This window comes from Loxodonta africana, chromosome 1, assembly GCF_030014295.1.
Source record: "Loxodonta africana isolate mLoxAfr1 chromosome 1, mLoxAfr1.hap2, whole genome shotgun sequence".
Lineage (NCBI taxonomy): Eukaryota > Metazoa > Chordata > Mammalia > Proboscidea > Elephantidae > Loxodonta > Loxodonta africana.
This window is the reverse complement of record NC_087342.1, coordinates 89,896,030-89,914,118: the sequence shown is the minus strand read 5'-3', so window position 1 is coordinate 89,914,118 and position 18,089 is coordinate 89,896,030. Positions and strand designations below refer to the sequence as shown.

Below are 18,089 nucleotides of genomic sequence, written 5' to 3'. Positions count from 1 at the left end.
AAAAGCAACCCGTACTGATTACATCTTTCTCCCTTGTGTTCCTTTTATCCCAGGTTTGAATTTTCTCGGAGAAAGAAAGGCCGGCCACGAGGAGAAAAAGAAACAAGCCGCAGCAACATCTAAGCCCTTGAAAGGATCCTGAGGGGGGAAAGGGAAAACAGCAGCCACCAGCCCAACCACTTGTGTCTTCTGCCCCCCTCCCACCTATCTTGCCCCCCCACCAGCCCACGCTGCTTGGGACTTGAAATCTGTGGCCGAAGGACGTCACCACATAACTGCAAAAATAATCAACCACCCTCCCATCCTAAACCTACCCAAATTCACTCATCCAGCGTTTAATTTTTTTGAATCCACTCAGGACTTTTTTCTACAACCCCCCCTCCCTAAATGGAGTTGGGTGGGGGGGGGATGAATACTGAGTTGGTCTTTGCTTTTTAAGAGACTTTTTGATCCAATGAGGCCCCCTCCCAAATAATTGAGTTTGGGTCTTGGTTGGTTGTTTTTTTTCCTCCAAAATTTTAAACCCCTTCCCCCTGAGCCCGAGGTGCTGACGTCGCAAAAAAATTGGATAGTAAGTGTCGAATTTTCAAAAACCAGCCTTGCAACAAGAAATCAACGTTTTCCCGTTGTGAAACCAAAAATAATGAGAGGAAGAAATGAGATCATAGAACAAATAGAGAACTGGAGAACGACCGACGCGGTCACTTAATCTCCATTAAGAAGGGCCTTTGGGTCTAAACAATCTTGTTCTCTCTTCCTCACCACCTATCTCTTAACCTGCCCAACTGCAGGCAAGGAGAGGGTGGAGGGAGGGCCAGCAAGTGAGAATTTTGACGGTTAACCCTTGATAATCCAAGCAATTTCCAGACTGCCAAAGCCATAAGTGTATGCTTTTTATAAAGAGGAATGGCTGCCTTCCTCTGCTTAGCAGCAGTCTTCAAAAGGGTTAATGAGCTCACATACAAAAGATGGTGGATCTTGTGGCCCAGAAGTCCCACTTCTTTGTGTGTGAGACGAACAGGGGCGCCTTTCAATTTGCCAGTTTAATAAGCAATCTGTACATAAAGATTGCAGGGTAAGGAGATGGGCAGAGAGATAATAGCTGGCTATGACTTTCTAAATGACTGTTAAATCCTCTCAATTTTAATGTAATTTGCTTGGGGTATATTTGTGTGGTTAAAATAGGTGGCAATCTAGGAATAAAGATTGCAAGACACTTAATTTAGGGCAAAATATAATCTTAGTGCCAATACATACAAAATAATGGGAAAGTAAATGTCTTGTAATTGTTGCAGATTGTATAGGTTATTTAAAAGCAAAAATGATTAACATTTTATATTTTTTGGAGGGGGGATACAGGGTGGAAAGGTTGGGAAATGTGGAATTCAGGAGTATAATTTTAAAAGCCAGTAGTGCAATTGAATGCTAGCTTTCGAAAAGATTTGTGTCGTTAAAAGCAATTTTTTTCTTCCCTGCTTCAATATGGCGACTTGTCCTTTTGTCTTCCAAGCGGCGTTCCAGGTTGTGTCTTGACCCATTTTTCTCCTGGCCTCCCACCTCAACCCTATTTGTTGAGGGGGGTCCAAGCCCTCCCCCTTTCCTTTTATTGGGAGGAAGGGGGTGGTCGGTGTTGGTAGATTGAACCTCAATTGCAAATTCAATTCTCCCAGAAAATTGTTTTTTAATAGTTTAATTTTTTTTTCACAACTCTCTTTCTCAAAAAATAGGTCAAATTTATTCAGCATGGAGGGCTGGTTTTTTTTTTTTTTTTAACCGAACCAGGGTATTTTATAAATGTAATCGTAGCTACCGGCAAAGCCGGGATAGCTTTTTATTTTCAAGTTCTCTTCTCCATTACAAGATGGCGTCCCTGCTTCTTTGTTGTTTTTCTTCCCCTTTGCCATCCAGAGCTTAGGGCCGCCTTAGAAACTTGATTAAGGGGGAGGAGTGGCACTGAAAGGTGATGTAATCAGCTTCTCCACTCTCCACCCTCTTGAAGCTCCGCCCCTGAGCAGATGCTTTCTGGATTGTGAGCAGGCTGCTGCTAGGGAGAAGACAGGAGAAGAAATTGTCCTTATTTTCTTTAGATGTAATCTTTTATACTCTATCTTAAGAGAAAAAAAAAAAAGCTGCTAGAAACTAGGTCTTGAGACTGCCCATTTCCTTGGTCAGCTGTAGCTTTTATTTAACAATCAGAGCTCATTGCTTTAATTTTCACCTTTCACTCGTCACAACTGCTTGGAAAGTTTTCCCCACCTTAGTTGCCAGTCAAACCTCAACTCTCGGGGTAGTGTGTGATTGTGTTTATCTCTGTTGGGGTATACTGGGGAAAGACACAAGGGCTTGAGAAAGTAACTTGAGTAGACAAATGGGGCCTAATAACACCGAAATGTGCCATTTCTGCTCAGGAACCAGTCCTTGGGCCTCCTGCATTTGTTCGTTTCATGTAATGAGAATACAGTGGAGATGGGTGCTTTAGGACTTTTTTTTCTAAATTGCCCTTATTCCCGCCTCTTGGTTTGGGGATAAACTCTTTGTGTTCAGTGCTGTAACACGTTCTCCAGTTGCTTAGCTCCTGTACATTGGTACTAGGATGAGAAGTGAATCTTTAGGAAAAGAGGCGGCAGTGGTAAACTCAGGGGGAATCGAGCTACGGTTTCTGGTAAGCAAAACCTTTCTGGTATTAATTACATTTCACAACCTTCATTTCTTTTTTCCAAAGAGCCACTTTTTTTGAATTTCTTTTTCCTCCTGAAAATTCTTTAAAACGTTGATGGGAAAATGATGTCCTCTCCATTTTAACTTGTGCTGTAGCAGTTGGTGCATGTTCAAAAGCCATGCCCTATCTGCGGGTGGTAGTGGGTGTCCTATTCCTTATCTTTCTTCTTTACGACTTTTTCAAAGTCACAAATCTTTTTCAGAATCTCCATATACTTTTTATTCTTTAAAGACCTGCATTGAAAGGTGGAGGTTTTAGGCAGAATTGGAAAGCCATTTTGTACAACTGTCCTGAGGCTAATTTTCTACTTGGTGTGGACACCCAAATTATTACTTAAACTTTTAGATTGGATGGGAGGGACTCTTCACTTGTCTATTGACCACAAGTGTTTTTTATCTTTTAAGCAGTTTGTCATGTGCCTGTGCAGCATATCTTCTTTGGGAGCTGAACATTGTACCCACTGGGGTTCCTGATCGCTAGTGAGCAGGGGATTAATGAAGATCCTTTTTAACATGGGAGATGGGAAACAAGAAGGTCTACTAGGAAAACCAGATCCATCCAGAGAACCTTGGAGAAGCTGAGCCCTGTAGTTGTGGCCAGAGTTCTATTCTGGGATGCTTTCCTGTGAGGAGCAGGAAGGGTGATTTTGGATTCCTTACTGAAAGGCATATAAACAGGGGAGGTCACATACCAGGTGTTCAAAATGATGGACAAATCGGAGCTTACTAAGAAGAGAGGTACAACCTTGTGAATCACCTGAGAGACATAATTCAATCCACTATTGGTTTTTTTTTTAGTGAGGCATACTAGGAAATGCCTAAAACAGAGAGGAAGAAGGGAAATATAAGGGGCTGAGTATGAAGCATTTACATTTCCAGGAGTACTAAAGTAAGGCTCCTTTAAATTACTATAAAACAGGGTTCTTTTTCTCTTTTTGTTAGAAGATAGTTGTGATCTATTTTTAAAGGGCTCTGACTTGCATAGAATTTTCATGCTGAACGAATTCACTCCTGTTTCAATGGTGATGAGTATGGAACAACTTTAGCCAAGCTAGACGTTTTTCATCCTGTTTAATTGGGATAACTCTCAAGTAAAATCCACTCTGGAGGCAGAAGTGTCACTTTCTGGACTTCTTATCTGTGGTAAGATCTGTAGGAAATTCCCCAGCACCTGCCAGTTGTGCGTTGTTTCTGATAGCAACACCCTCCATAAGGAAAGCTCAGCTCAGGGCAAGGTGAAGAAAAGGCCAGGGGGTTGCCTTTTCCCCCTCCTTTCTGTATGGTCTGCTTTCAAGGAAACTAGCAGTGCATTAAAAGAGAACATTCCCTGGATTGTTTTTAGTTCCAGAAAGCTCACTCAAAAGTATCACACTGGGTTCCAGGTCATTAGTAGGTATGTGGCACTTGGTCACTGCTCCTGCTTTTTCTGGCCAACTCATTTTGCCTTATCTACTGTAGGCCTGTGTCAGGAGCTTTAGGCTCTTCATTCCTTTCCGCTTGAGTGCCTTGCAAATTCTTTCAAAATGTACTGACTTCAGGGTAAGGAAACTAGGTTCTAAAATGCTGGGGGGTGGTCCTTAATCTTAAATGGCTGAAGACTGATCTACCTGGGGGAAAGCCAATTTAAATTTTAGCACATGCTAGGTCCTTAAGACAAAATTCAGTTTACTTAATTTATGAAATATGAATAATGGAAGATGAGTCTTTAACATTTGTTCTGCTTTGTGTCCTAGCTTCCATTGATGATTATGTCTCTTGTTTTTCCTTGGTTATTTGGGAATTAAAAAGTTGTTCCTGGGTCACATTTCCAGCAGCAGGAACTACACAGAATTTAGCTTTGTACTCTTTGGTCACTTCATTTCTCTGATAATGGTTATTTTCTCTCTTGTCTCACACTCACTTACATGAAGGAACATTTGAGCCTAGTTGATTATTAATGTTTTTAAGAGTTCCTGAAGGAAATAGGGGTGGCAGGCCTCCTCGCTTACTTGGTAGCTAGGTAATGCAAAAGGAGTACTCATGGTTACATATATTCAGCTCTGGGTTTGAATTAGTGGAATCAGCTGTTTAGGGGTGACTGTTTTGAAGTGACCTTCATTTGATTCAAGGCTTTTTGTCAGATGGCGTATATTTTGGGGTGGAACCTAATGGTAGGTATTGTTACGTGTGTATATGTATATAATTCTTTTTTTTGGTTGTCAGTTATATGCAGTGTTATTTTGGACCCGTTCATTGCTTTTCCAGTCTCCAACAGGTGGGACATCTATTTTGTATATATCTTTTTAGTAACTGTATACTTCTCTGTAGTTTTTGTATATCATTTTATTGTGTCTCAACTACATGGGAAGTATTTCTTTATCCCTGTTTCTGTCTCTGGTTATAAGAGTTTGCATACTTCAGTGGGTTTGGCCCACACAGACTTCTAATCTGATCTGTATTCTACTTGAATATTTTTTCCTTTGACCTCAGGTTCTGCTTGTTCTTGTGGAAGTTCCAGGGCAGCAGCAACAAGAGCACAGTTAACCCAGATTTGCTCACCTATCAGCATTTCTTGGGTTATTTCCTTTTCTCCCTATGTTCATATCTATAGGTTATGATCTCAAGAATCAAGCCTGTACCACCACCCTGTCTTTTCCAGGCTGCCTCCTCCCTGCTTGGGCCTCTTTTTTGCCTAGGTTGTTAGGACCGATACATTCATTCTGTTGAGAACATTAAAAGATTATGATTGTTGCATTTTTTTTTTCTTTTGGTTTGTCATAGAACAATAGAACTAATTTGCATTATTTTAAAAGAAACCTTTTTGCACAAAAAACAATGTAGCCATCTAGTAAAATCAAAAACACTGATTTCTTCCACCCCTCTGCTGAAATTGTGCCTGCTACCTCTGTATTAAATGCAGGAGAGTATTTTATTTTCTCTTTGTGTTCTCCCCAGTGTTAGCCTTATTTTCCAAATGCAGATCTTACTGAGGTGGCTTTCTTTGTACTTCCTGGAAGCCAGTGTTTTAGGCAACATAGATAAAAATCCCAGTCAGAACCCTGTTTATCCTGAAACCTCCCTGGAACTTGGATACTGGCCTGGTGATTACCTCACACTTCTCTGCTCTGTGGTATTAGTGTAGTTTTTAATTAACGCCTTTTCCTTTTTGGTCAAAAGGAGCTACTTAAAGTTTAATGGCATTTTTCAAGCCTTTAGCTTTATTCTGTTCTTGCCGGCTACATGGTTTCTAGTTTCAGAGCTTTCTTGAGGATCTTGGAAGGTGTTGTAATTTGGGAAGGGAATAAGAGATCAGATTTCTATCTTTGCTTTTGAAACAGCAAACCAAGCTTGCCCTTAACTTTGAAACAGTAAACACTTGTGCAGTGTTTGGCTAGAGTCTATTCAAGGCTTAGGCAGACCTGCTTGATCTCGTTTGCATCCATTTGTCTCTATTTCTGGAAGCTGCCCCCAATTCCCCTGGGGGAAGGGTCTGTTTTCAAGTTTTGTTTTCTTCTCTATCATCTACTGCTTCAGTTGGTTGTCCACTGGTACAAGCAGAACATATCCTGCCACTTCTGGTGATTATGACTCTTGATGGGCAAGGCTCAAAAGGCAGCTGATCTTATAAGACATTTAGCCCAAGCACCCAAGGTTGGCCCAGTTCTTACCAAGCTGCAGTTTGTCTTCCTCAAGCCAGGCAAATTTATCAGTATTTGAGGAGAGAGAGAGCCTAAAATAAGCAAATAAGGGCCTTGGAGAGTTGAGCGTCTTGTTAGGGGAACTTGTATCTTAGCTCTTTAATACACTCTAAAGTTCAGCTGTCCTTGGAAGCCTGTAACTGGGAGGGACAGAAAGCCGTGCTGCCCCAGTCCTCTAACTGCCTTCCCATTTGGTATTAATCCTGTGATTAATGTGTGAGGGCTTTTTTTCTCAGGAGCAACAATGGTCAGTGTTGATTTTATCTAGAAAATGCTGAGCTCACTTGATTATAGTTTGAATAATTAGTCATCATGTTTTGTCAGATATAGAGATGGGACCTATTAGAGGGCATACTGGGACTGTCTTTGCCACCTATTTATTCTATGTCTGTTTTGTCTTCTCATTTTAGAAACCACGATCATGGGTTCAGGTCCCATAGACCCCAAAGAGCTTCTCAAGGGCCTGGATAGCTTCCTTAACCGAGATGGGGAAGTTAAGAGTGTGGATGGGATTTCCAAAATCTTCAGGTGAGTCTGTGTCCTTAGGATTCACTGTAGGTAGAGGATATTAAATGTAATGATACGACTCCAATTAAGGCAGGCAGCAGTGAATCTCTGAGAGGAAAACGAATGTCAGTGGAATTGGATTCACATCTAGCAGTTTTAGGAGAAATGATTGGAAAAGATTATCTCTTGGTCCCTGGCCTTAGTAGAAGCTGGAGATTTAGATGTCCACATTCCCAAGGGGGTCACATTTTGGAATGAGTTCAGGGGAGTCAAGTGACAGGAATCTTGGCTCTGTTTTGGGTCATGCTCCAAATACCCAAAATGTTATTTTCCTTCAGGAATCCTCCGGTTTCCCATCAGAAGGAAAAGCCAAATGACCAAACCAGTCTTGAACAGACCACTAAAGGATGGTCGTTGAGGGCTAGCACTCTACCTGGAAGCAGGATCAGAGACTTCAGAGTCTCCTCAATTTTCTTCCATCGTCCCATGGTTTTCCATGTCAGTTTGGATTCATCCCACCCTCCTAGAGGCCTGTGCGACCCTCCCACTCTGGAGCAAAGTCCCAAGTCATCAGGGATTTCTAGGCACTCACACAGATAATAGACTCTTGTGCTAAAAGAAGAAGCTTGGTCTGACTACTCCATTTCTAACCTTAATTCATCTCCTGCAGTCTGATGAAGGAAGCACGAAAGATGGTGAGTCGGTGCACTTACTTGAACATTCTTCTGCAGACCCGTTCACCAGAAATATTGGTCAAGTAAGTAGGGATCTGGGTGGCTGGGATGGGAACATGGAGTTAGAAGGCGGGGGGATGTGTGAGGCATGGGGTTCCTAGATTGTCGAGGGGGATCTAGGTATGTGGGATATGGCTCTTCTGAAACCCAAGGAAGGCAGTTAAAGATTCTCCTTCTACCTGCCTGCAGATTTATTGATGTTGGTGGCTACAAGCTTCTTAACAATTGGCTGACGTATTCAAAGACGACCAACAACATTCCCCTCTTGCAGCAGATTCTACTCACCCTGCAGCACCTACCGCTCACTGTGGACCATCTTAAGCAGGTACCTTTATTTTTCACTACCCTGGTTCTTTCTTTTCTGTTTAGCCTAACGGATGAGAAACACAGAACCTGATGTGGCTGCAATCTTGGGCCTTCGGAGGCAGAATGGTAGAAAAAACAGGAATTTGGAATCAGAAGACTTGGTTCAAATTGATCTCATTTAATAAGTGTGTATTTTGGGGCATCTCATATATCTGAGCCTCAGTTTTCCATAAAATAGGAATAATTGTAACTATGTAACTGGGTTATTCTAAAGATTAAGTAAGGTTTTGTAAAGGATAAAGTACCATAATAATTGTTAGTTGCTGTTAGGGGACTATTCAGAGCTTATGAGTTCATGCGGGTAGTTAGTTCTGGGTGGGCTGCTTTTCCTCCTGGCATTAACTTTTCTGCTGTTCCACATCTGTCCTAGAACAATACAGCCAAGCTGGTGAAGCAGCTGAGCAAGTCGAGTGAGGATGAAGGTAGGGTGCCAGCCCCTCCTGTATCATGGGCTTTTCTGCACTCCACACAGTGACCATTTTTCTCCCAGTCTTGGATTGTCCCTTCACTCCTTCCTTTCTCTTTCTACCTCTCTTGCTTTTTTCTCTCTTCTAAAAGTTTACTTCCTTTGTTTAAAAATTCTACTAGTGAACATCTTGTAGGGCACAGGCAGAATCCTTAATCTCTTGAGTGTAGCATAGCTCTGATAACAGATGGTTAACTTTTCTAAAACAAAGGGTTTTGGAGCTCCTGGCAAGGGCTAGACGTTCTCGTTCAGAGACAAAGTCTGGCTCCAGAAACTCACAGCCTTTCCTAAATTCTAGGGATTGCCTTAATCCCTACCCAGTGTGTAAACCAGAAGCACAAAATACCATTCTTCCCACCAAATGAGCAATAATGTATCAGAATCCTGTATAAAAATACAGGATTGCACTTTGAATGAAGAGAATTGTTTCTTAGGCCCTTTTGGTAAAAGGCCTGTTTGATATGGAGGGAACATCCAACCTGGGTAAGCCTATCCAAAGTTCCTCTGCCTATGGGAGGAAGCACTGGGAACACTCTTCCAAGATAAAGGATCCCAATTTTGTTCTAATTCACAGTATTGTTTAAGTGAAGAAACATTTCCTTGTTTCCCATTTTTAGGTCGTGTTAGTCCAATTCTTGGGTCCATTTAGTTTTGAGATACTGAGCAGCTCGCTGGTTTTGTGGTCTCTCAGAGTGTCTTTAATCATACGTTTTAACATAAAACGGGAGACCATGAAATCACTGCCTGTCTTTTGTTTTTCTTTCTTACTGTCGAGTATATTGTTCCCTGTTACCAGCTGACTGAATTGTGTTGCCTTCCTTGAATAAGGATTTAATTTATTAGCGTATAATCGTTCACATTTTGAAATCTGTTCGCTCCTTGCCCAACTGTAACTTAATGGATCTTAGTATCAATTACTTCAAAAAGGTTTTAGGCTAGTCCTTGGGATGCCTTGGGGTTCGTGTTGCCCTAGGTACAGAAATTGCCAGGTGTTTGACTATTTTGAAAAGTTGAGTTTTAATGCTTTACTGCAATTTTATTGTCAAATGAGCATTTAAGTGGAAATGTTGTCAAGAAGACATATGCCATAGTTAAGAGGTGTCATTTGCCAAGAACAAAAGAGAAGAATTATACAGGCATTTTTTCATGTATTTAGAAACAGATTCTATTTTTTAAACTCTCGGACCACTTTTTTTCTCTAGATAAACTCTGCTTCTCCCACCCTAAATTGGTCTGTTTTAAAGCTCTCTTTTCACCTTTACTACAGTCAGTTGATTTTTTTTCCAGTCCTTGGCCACTAGCAGCATTCTAGGGGAAAAGGTTGTCTAGAAAGTTATTTTTAACATTGACCTGAATCTGCCTCCTCGAAACTTCTGCATTAAGCTTCCCTTTAGGACAACACAGAAAAAAGCATCTTTTTGCACCTTGTAGCTCTTCCGATCTTGCTGTCGTGTCTGCCTTGTCTGCTCTTGCTTTGATTTCAGTTTCTGTCTTTTAGCAAGTGGTTAGGGGAAGCGCTCAGGCACCACTTTCAGTGTCAACTCGGCCACTTCCCAGTGTTGTGACCTTAGTCTCGGAGCTTCAGTGTCCATGTCTGCACAGTGGGACTGACATCTTCAGGCTGTTGTCAGAATTCCCTAAGATAGTGTGGAAAGCAACTAGCATAATTCTTAGCACACGCTCTGTAATCAGTGTTAGTTCTTTTCACTCCACAGTGTTGTGACTAGAAGACAACTCTGTGATTCATTGCTCTGTTTTTGGTGTTTGGTTTTTAAGCCTGCCTCATCGGCTAAAAACTCTAGGTGACTTTTTCCATTTCACAGTACATTTTCAAAATCCCTATTTTTGTTACTGAAAGAATTGGCATTTTCATTTATTCAGGCATTTGCCTTTTCTCTCACCTACAGAACTCCGGAAATTGGCCTCAGTCCTTGTCAGCGACTGGATGGCTGTTATCCGCTCCCAGAGCAGTACCCAGCCTGCTGGTAAGTTCCTTTGTCCTTGATCCCTTATATTTCTGTTTTTCCCACTGGGATCTGGCCTCCAGGTGCCCCCAGCCTACTTCACCTCTGACTGACAATCTTTATGTAAATAAAAGCTTTTCCTGCTGTGTCTTTTGCAACAGAAAAAGATAAGAAGAAACGGAAGGAAGAGGGAAAGAGTCGAACCACTCCTCCTGAGCGACCCTTGACTGAGGTGAAGGCTGAGACCCGGACTGAGGAGGCCCCAGAGAAGAAGAAAGAGAAACCCAAGTCTCTTCGAACCACAGCTCCCAGTCATGCCAAGTTCCGTTCCACTGGTAAGGCTGCTGGTTAGCCTTGGGAAGTCCGTGGGCATGTGCACACCCAGAGATGTGTGGTGGAATAGTTTGATTTGTGATTTGTTAAACCTGTGGAAGAGGGCAGACTAGTGGGAGAAGCTTTGGGGCCGGGGGAAAGAGGGGTAGGGAAAGAGTGTACAGGATAGTTGAAGACTTGGGTGTGGGAACAGGGAGGAGAAGCCAGGAAGGTGGGGGGATGAATTCAGCTACCACACCATGTCTCTGCCTCTAGGACTAGAGCTGGAGACACCGTCTTTGGTGCCTGTGAAGAAGAATGCCAGTGCAGTGGTGGTTTCTGACAAGTATAATCTGAAACCTATCCCCCTGAAGCGGCAGAGGTATGGGCCACGTTCTGGGTTTCGGAATGGGGGTGGATCTGTGAACCTGAAGGGGGAAGAAGGGTCAAGTCACAGCTCCAGTCGGTGGTGGTAGAAGGTTGACAGCCCCTCTTCTGTAGCTCTACAGCAGCTCCAGGAGATGCTGTCCCCCCTGCAGAGAAGAAATACAAGCCACTCAACACAACACCCAATGCCACCAAAGAGATCAAAGTGAAGATCATTCCTCCACAACGTGAGTCTAAGGGGGGCGGGGGGGAATATACTTTTTATTGAGAGCAAGCTCTTTTCATAAGAATGAATGTCCTGGGAGTTGAAAGGTTTTTTTTCCTCCTTTAAATTTTTTTTTTTTTCCCCTTTGATTTCTCAATGCTCTTCAATGTTTGTACGTCTTTAACTCCTTTTTCATAGTTATTTAGGAGTGATTTCGGAGATGAGGTAGGGAGGTATGTCATTCAGCGACTGGTGATTAGTGGCACTCACAGCTAAGCAGGATTTTCTGTCCTGCACACAAGTGCTCACATCACCTGAGCTCTAATTCCTATCCCAACCCATGGCTGTGGCATCTGCCAAGAGAAAGAGATTGTAACAATAGAATTGCTAGTGTGAATCCTCCTGCATGTGCATCCTGACTACCTCGAGGTTATTGTGTCTTAAGTTGAGGCTAGGTCTCCACTGGCCCATTTTCTCCCCAGCCTTTGTTCATAGGAATGAGATTGTAGAGGAGGTCTAATTCCATTTTATGCTTTTTCTTTTTTAGCTATGGAGGGCCTAGGTTTTCTGGATGCTCTCAATTCAGCCCCTGTCCCAGGCATCAAAATTAAGAAGAAGAAGAAGGTGCTATCACCTACAGCTGCCAAGGTGCGGGTCCTGGGAAGTGGCTCCCAGGGACAGGGTGTAGGAGTAAAGTAGAAGGAAGGACACAGCAGCTAGGAGTGGTTGGGGAGAACAACAGGAAGAATTTTCCCTCAGCTCGAGACTGATGGTGTGGGACAGTGTTAGAGATGGAATCTTCTTTTGTAGGAGTCATTGCAGGGTCTTATCTAGGACACTGGGCTTACTGTTTTGTCTTGACCATCCTGTCAGCTCGTTAACTTCTTTTTCTCTCATAATAGCCAAGCCCCTTTGAAGGGAAAACAAGCACAGAACCAAGCACAGCCAAACCTTCTTCCCCAGAACCAGTCCCTCCTTCTGAGGCCATGGACACAGAGCGTCCAGGGACCCCAGTACCCCCTGTTGAAGTCCCAGAGCTCATGGATACAGGCGAGTCTAGAAAACTGGTTCAAGTTTTGAGGCTTGCTGAAAGGAAGAATCTGGGTCTGAAACCTTTTCTGCTTACAGCCTCTTTGGAGTCAGGGGCTCTGGATGCAAAGCCAGTGGAGAGTCCTGGAGATCCCAGCCAACTGACCCGTAAAGGCCGGAAGAGGAAAACCGTGACGTGGCCTGAGGAGGGCAAATTGAGGGAATACTTTTATTTTGAACTGGATGAAACTGAACGAGGTAGGAGGTGAAGTGTGCTGTATGATAGATTGGCATAGGGAAATTTGAAAAGGACAAGACGGTTCTTACTTTCTTTTTTGCTTTTTCCACCTGCCGATAGTAAATGTGAATAAGATCAAGGACTTTGGTGAGGCAGCTAAGCGAGAGATACTGTCAGACCGACATGCATTTGAGACAGCTCGGCGTCTGAGTCATGACAACATGGAGGAGAAGGTGCCCTGGGTGTGCCCCCGGCCCTTGGTTCTGCCCTCACCGCTTGTCACCCCTGGAAGCAACAGCCAGGAGCGGTACATCCAGGCTGAGCGAGAGAAGGGGATCCTTCAGGAGCTCTTTCTGAACAAGGAGAGGTGAGCAGGGTTCCTGGGTTCCTGCCAGGGGATACGGAGTGCTTGGAATCCCACCCAGAAGGGAACATGACCTGGGGTAATTGATAAGGGAGTAGGGGTTAGAAAGAAATTTGAGGTCTGGAATAAGAAGTCTCATTCTTCTTTCTTCCTTTGCCTGCGGCATTCCTGATAGTCCTCACGAGCCTGATCCTGAGCCCTATGAGCCCATACCCCCTAAACTCATCCCCCTTGATGAGGTGAGTGAGTCGGTGGTGGTGGTGGAGGGGGGGGTGATGGTTATTCATCCTAACGTGTCTTTCATGTGAGACTGTCTTCCCATTCTTTTAATTAGTCCTGGTTTTCTCTCTTGTTTTTTCAGGAGTGCTCTATGGATGAGACCCCATATGTTGAGACCCTGGAGCCTGGGGGATCAGGTGGCTCACCTGATGGGGCAGGTGGCTCCAAGTTACCTCCTGTTCTGGCAAATCTTATGGGCAGCATGGGTGCTGGGAAGAGCCCCCAGGGCCCTGGAGGAGGAGGCATCAATGTCCAGGAGATCCTTACCTCCATCATGGTATGAGCCCTCCTTTTCCTTTTCCGCTTGATGTGGAACTTCCCCGACTAGTCTTTTCTGTCTCCCTTTCTCTTTACCCCAGTTCTCCAGATCTTCACACTTAACTTTAGCCTCCTGTTTTGGCTCTCCTTTCTCTTACCTGTTGTTACCTTTGTTGTCTGCTGACCTTGCTCTCTTATATCCTCACAGGGTAGCCCAAACAGTCATCCCTCAGAAGAACTGCTGAAACAACCAGACTATTCAGACAAGATCAAGCAGATGCTGGGTAAATAATCTTCAGGGCTCGGAGAGGAAGCCTGCAGTGAAGTTGGGGGAAGCAGGGTTTCACAGACCCTGAAGAGCTGGGTATTGCCATTAGGCAGGAAATGGGAGGGGAAGCCTGGACGGAAGAGGGCATTGCTCTCTAGATTTGTCTGAGAGGATTGATTGGGATCCCGATCCCTCGGGGCATCTGAGCACATCTAAATGAGAAGCCATGCCATTCTTCTGGAATCTTCTTGCTGACGGCTGTACTCCGTTTTTCATGACAGTGCCACATGGTCTCCTAGGCCCTGGTCCAATAGCCAATGGTTTCCCACCAGGAGGCCCTGGGGGCCCCAAGGGCATGCAGCATTTCCCCCCTGGCCCTGGGGGACCTATGCCAGGTAGGTGGTGAATGAGAGGTTGGAGTGGGCTTAATTTGCTTAATTTAGGCCTGAGAATAGTACAGAGTTGTCAAGAGGGTAGGAGGTGGTTTAGGTTGGGGCATGGGGGGTTCCTAAGTGTTACAGGCAATTGATACTGTCTTTTTTTCTTTTCTTTTTTTATATACAGGTCCCCATGGAGGCCCTGGGGGTCCTGGTGGGCCAGTGGGTCCACGTCTCCTGGGTCCCCCACCCCCTCCCCGGGGAGGTGATCCCTTTTGGGATGGCCCAGGTGACCCCATGCGGGGTGGCCCAATGCGGGGTGGTCCAGGACCTGGTCCTGGCCCATACCATAGAGGCCGTGGTGGCCGAGGAGGAAATGAACCTCCTCCTCCTCCTCCTTTCCGCGGGGCCAGAGGAGGTCGCTCTGGAGGAGGACCCCCAAATGGACGAGGGGGTCCTGGCGGGGGCATGGTTGGAGGTGGAGGTCATCGTCCCCATGAAGGCCCTGGTGGGGGCATGGGCAGCAGCAGTGGACATCGTCCCCACGAAGGCCCTGGTGGTGGCATGGGTGGGGGGCATCGTCCCCACGAAGGCCCTGGTGGAGGAATGGGTGGTGGCAGTGGCCATCGCCCCCACGAAGGCCCTGGCGGAGGAATGGGTGGGGGCAGTGGACATCGCCCCCCCCATGAAGGCCCTGGTGGAAGCATCGGTGGAAGTGGTGGACATCGCCCCCATGAAGGTCCTGGACATGGGGGGCCCCATGGCCACCGGCCTCATGATGTCCCTGGTCACCGAGGCCACGACCATCGAGGACCACCTCCTCATGAGCACCGTGGCCATGATGGCCCTGGCCATGGGGGAGGGGGCCACCGAGGGCACGATGGAGGCCACAGTCACGGAGGAGGTGAGGATGCTTCCTGCCCCCACATGCTTTTGGTGTCCCATGTATTTCCAGGGGAGCGGGGTAGTGTCTGTATTCCGGGTTTGCCAGATCAAATATGAAGTCCGCCTCCTTTTTGGTTTCCCAGCATGCATGGCAGTTCCTTCCTCCAAATCCCCAAGACTACAGCCATTTCTCAGGATCCCATGGACTGGGAGGGGGGGAGTTGAGGGTGGCATTAATCTCTTCCTTGCCTGTCTAACCAGTCCACCATCATTCCAACAGACATGTCAAAACGCCCTGTTTGCCGACATTTCATGATGAAGGGCAACTGCCGCTATGAGAACAACTGTGCCTTCTACCACCCGGGTGTCAATGGGCCCCCCTTGCCCTAGAGACCACCTGTCTGCCCAACCCACACAACCCCCTGTGGACTGCAGCCTTGCTCCTTCCACCCTATTATGGCTTCTGTGAGGCCCATTTTCCCCTTTCCCCAGCTGATGAGGAGCCGGCCCCCTAAGTACCCACCTGCTTGGGTTCCTGGGGGTTTTCTGATCACTGGTGCACATTGATGTACATATTTTCCTCCAGTCTGGGGAGGAGAGAGACTGGACATGTTTGTACCCCCCCTGGACTGCTGAAGAGGAGACCCAGTTGACTTCACTTTTTGAGGAGGTTGGCCCTGTACCCCAAACCCCTTTCCAGTATTACCCTTTATGCCTGAGAACCTAAAGCTGGTTATCCTGGAGAATGCCTCTGCTCCCCTATCGTGGATCCTCCACATGCACACAGAACTCTGACACGGGATCCGCAGCACTTATGAAATCATCCCAGCCAAGTTCATTATTCCTCATGGGGTGGGGAGGTGGTAAGGGGTATTGTCTATCCCACTTGCACTGAGAGGGCTCAATCAGGCTGGATTTGAGTTCTGGAACACATCATCCCCACTCCTTCCCCTGTCATGGGCTGTAAAATTCAGAGTCCTTTCCCAAGTAAGACTTTGCAACCTTCAGTGAACACCGTCTGCGTCCTGGGTCTGCTAGGCTCAGTGATGGCAAATGCTCATCTGCATCCACTGAAAGTTTCAGCTGGCATAGGTGAGGGCCACGGTGCCGGTCCGCCTTTGCCTGCAGCTCATTCTGGAGACTTCTTAAGACACATCAGTGAGACCAACTTTTCATCACCTTGAGCCCGCGTGCCGGGCCTGATGTCACACTACATGCACTGCCTCTGGGAGCCAGGCCGCTTCTCCCCCACCTGGAGCCTTGTCAGTGTGAGGCTTCCAGCTCCCTTGCCCTGTCAGCCCCCAGAATCCCCACCAGGGGCTGCCCTGGGTGTATTCAAAATGAACTTGTCCTTACCCAGCCCTTATTTGCCTGTCTTGGCATCAGTTGTTTTCTATGAAAACAGTGGATTGGTTGGGTTTTGTGCAGGGTCTTGGGTTAGAGCCACAATGGATTTGAGGATGAGTATTTTTCTTTTGGTTTTGTATATTTTGTACATTAATAATAAACAGTGGAAAGAGAAGCAGCTTATTTAACCCCTGGTGTGTTTGGACTCTTGTTTAAAAATAAGAAAGCCTGGCCAGTTATCAGATCTTTTCAGGTATACTGATGCAAACTTCTGTGGAGTCATTCAATTAAGTGGCACTAACATTTGTTCTGTTGAGCCCTGGTTGGTGCAATGGTTAAAGAGTTCAGCTGCTAAGAGGTCAGTGGTTTGAACCCACCTAGTGGCTCTTTGGAAACCCTGGTGGTATAGTGGTTAAGTGCTACAGCTGCTAACCAAGAGGTCAGCAGTTCAAATCTGCCAGGGGCTCCTTGGAAACTATGGGGCAGTTCTCCGTTCTATAGAGTATACAAGGTGGAATCGACTCAACCGCAGTGGGTTTTTTTGTTTTTTTTTTTGGTTTTAGTGGCTCTGTGATAGACAAGACCTGGCAATCTGTTTCCATAAAGGCTACAGCCATGGAAATCCTAAGGGGGCAGTTCTGCTCCGTCATATGTGGTTGCTGAGTTAGAATGTACTTGATGGCATCTAACAATTGTTGTACGTTCAAGTTGCAGAGTTGGTATTAAGTATTGAAGGAATGCTTTGAGAAATGTATAGCATGCCAAAAACAGGGTGCAGGTAGATCCACTGGATCAGTGTTCTTTGAGCACTGGAAACTTTGGGAGCCAGAGCTCTTCACTGAGCTTGTTAAAGCTGCAGACAATGTTGGCATAGCAACAGTTGAACCTAACATCCCTGTGAACTTGCTCAGAGAAGCAATTTGAGTGTAGGGGCAGGTGGAAGAGAAAGGAGCAGAGACACTGGCCGAAGAAAGGAAAATCCAAGAGCAGTCTCGGGAAGGAAGGAAACAGGTTGCTTACTGCTGATTTCCACAGCGGTTTCAGTGAGAAAGTGAGAGGCAAGAAAAGGGGGAACAGCGTTGACTGCTCTTCCCCAAAACGGCTCTGTAGAGAGGAAAGGGAGCCTGCCAGAAGATGTACCAAAATGTCAGTACTCCTTTTATCAAATTCCCATGTCCAGACCAGTGAACTGCAAACATTAACTGTAAAGTGTAGAGTGTAACATGAAATACATATATTTTAATAAAAGGAATTTAAAGCACCTTACAAATACACATCTAATTTTCTAAGGATAGATTATAAATGGAGGGCAGAGCTGATATGATTCCTGGGGAGACAGGAAATTATGAAGACCAGAACACGGAGGGATAGGATTAATTTTAAGTAGGATGTTCTGGTATTCTTCAAAGTGGAAATTAGAAGTCTATTACATTTTTTGTGTGTGGTGAAAATGCAACAAAGAAACACTACATATTTATGTAGGGTGAGGGAGGCAGAAAAGGTGGGAATGTTGGGGTGTGTGGTTTGAGAGCTGGTTTTTACATGCATCAGAATCACCTGGAGCGCTTATTAATAGGTAGATGGAGGGTGGCATCCAGGAGAGTTTGATTCAGTAGGTTTGGGGTGGGTCCCAAGATCCTGCATTGCTAACAAGTTCCCAGGTTTTGCCGATGCTCCAAGTCCAGAAATCACCCTTTGAAAGGGACCA

The 18,089-nt window shown here is 45.4% G+C and overlaps 1 protein-coding gene across 1 annotated transcript; it reads left to right on the top strand.

Moving 5' to 3' along the window:
- The first annotated feature begins 455 nt into the window (after nt 1-455).
- Nucleotides 456-16,569, top strand: PPP1R10 (protein phosphatase 1 regulatory subunit 10). Its single transcript, XM_003422456.4, has 19 exons — nt 456-571; nt 6,806-6,923; nt 7,573-7,659; nt 7,826-7,961; nt 8,373-8,424; nt 10,376-10,453; nt 10,594-10,767; nt 11,021-11,126; nt 11,246-11,358; nt 11,884-11,984; nt 12,239-12,386; nt 12,465-12,623; nt 12,724-12,970; nt 13,143-13,206; nt 13,329-13,523; nt 13,713-13,788; nt 14,054-14,167; nt 14,337-15,053; nt 15,315-16,569. The coding sequence occupies exons 2-19, from the start codon at nt 6,817-6,819 to the stop codon at nt 15,422-15,424; spliced, it is 2,784 nt and encodes a 927-aa protein (XP_003422504.2). The 5' UTR covers nt 456-571; nt 6,806-6,816; the 3' UTR covers nt 15,425-16,569.
- Nucleotides 16,570-18,089: the final 1,520 nt, after the last annotated feature.

Bases quoted from the DNA above. Each gene is read 5' to 3' on its own strand.
- PPP1R10 (XM_003422456.4), top strand. From the start codon at position 6,817: ATGGGTTCAGGTCCCATAGACCCCAAAGAGCTTCTCAAGGGCCTGGAT. The intron at 11,359-11,883 runs GTGAGTCTAAGG...TTTCTTTTTTAG, and splicing joins GAAGATCATTCCTCCACAAC to CTATGGAGGGCCTAGGTTTT. The intron at 13,789-14,053 runs GTAAATAATCTT...TTTTCATGACAG, and splicing joins CAAGATCAAGCAGATGCTGG to TGCCACATGGTCTCCTAGGC.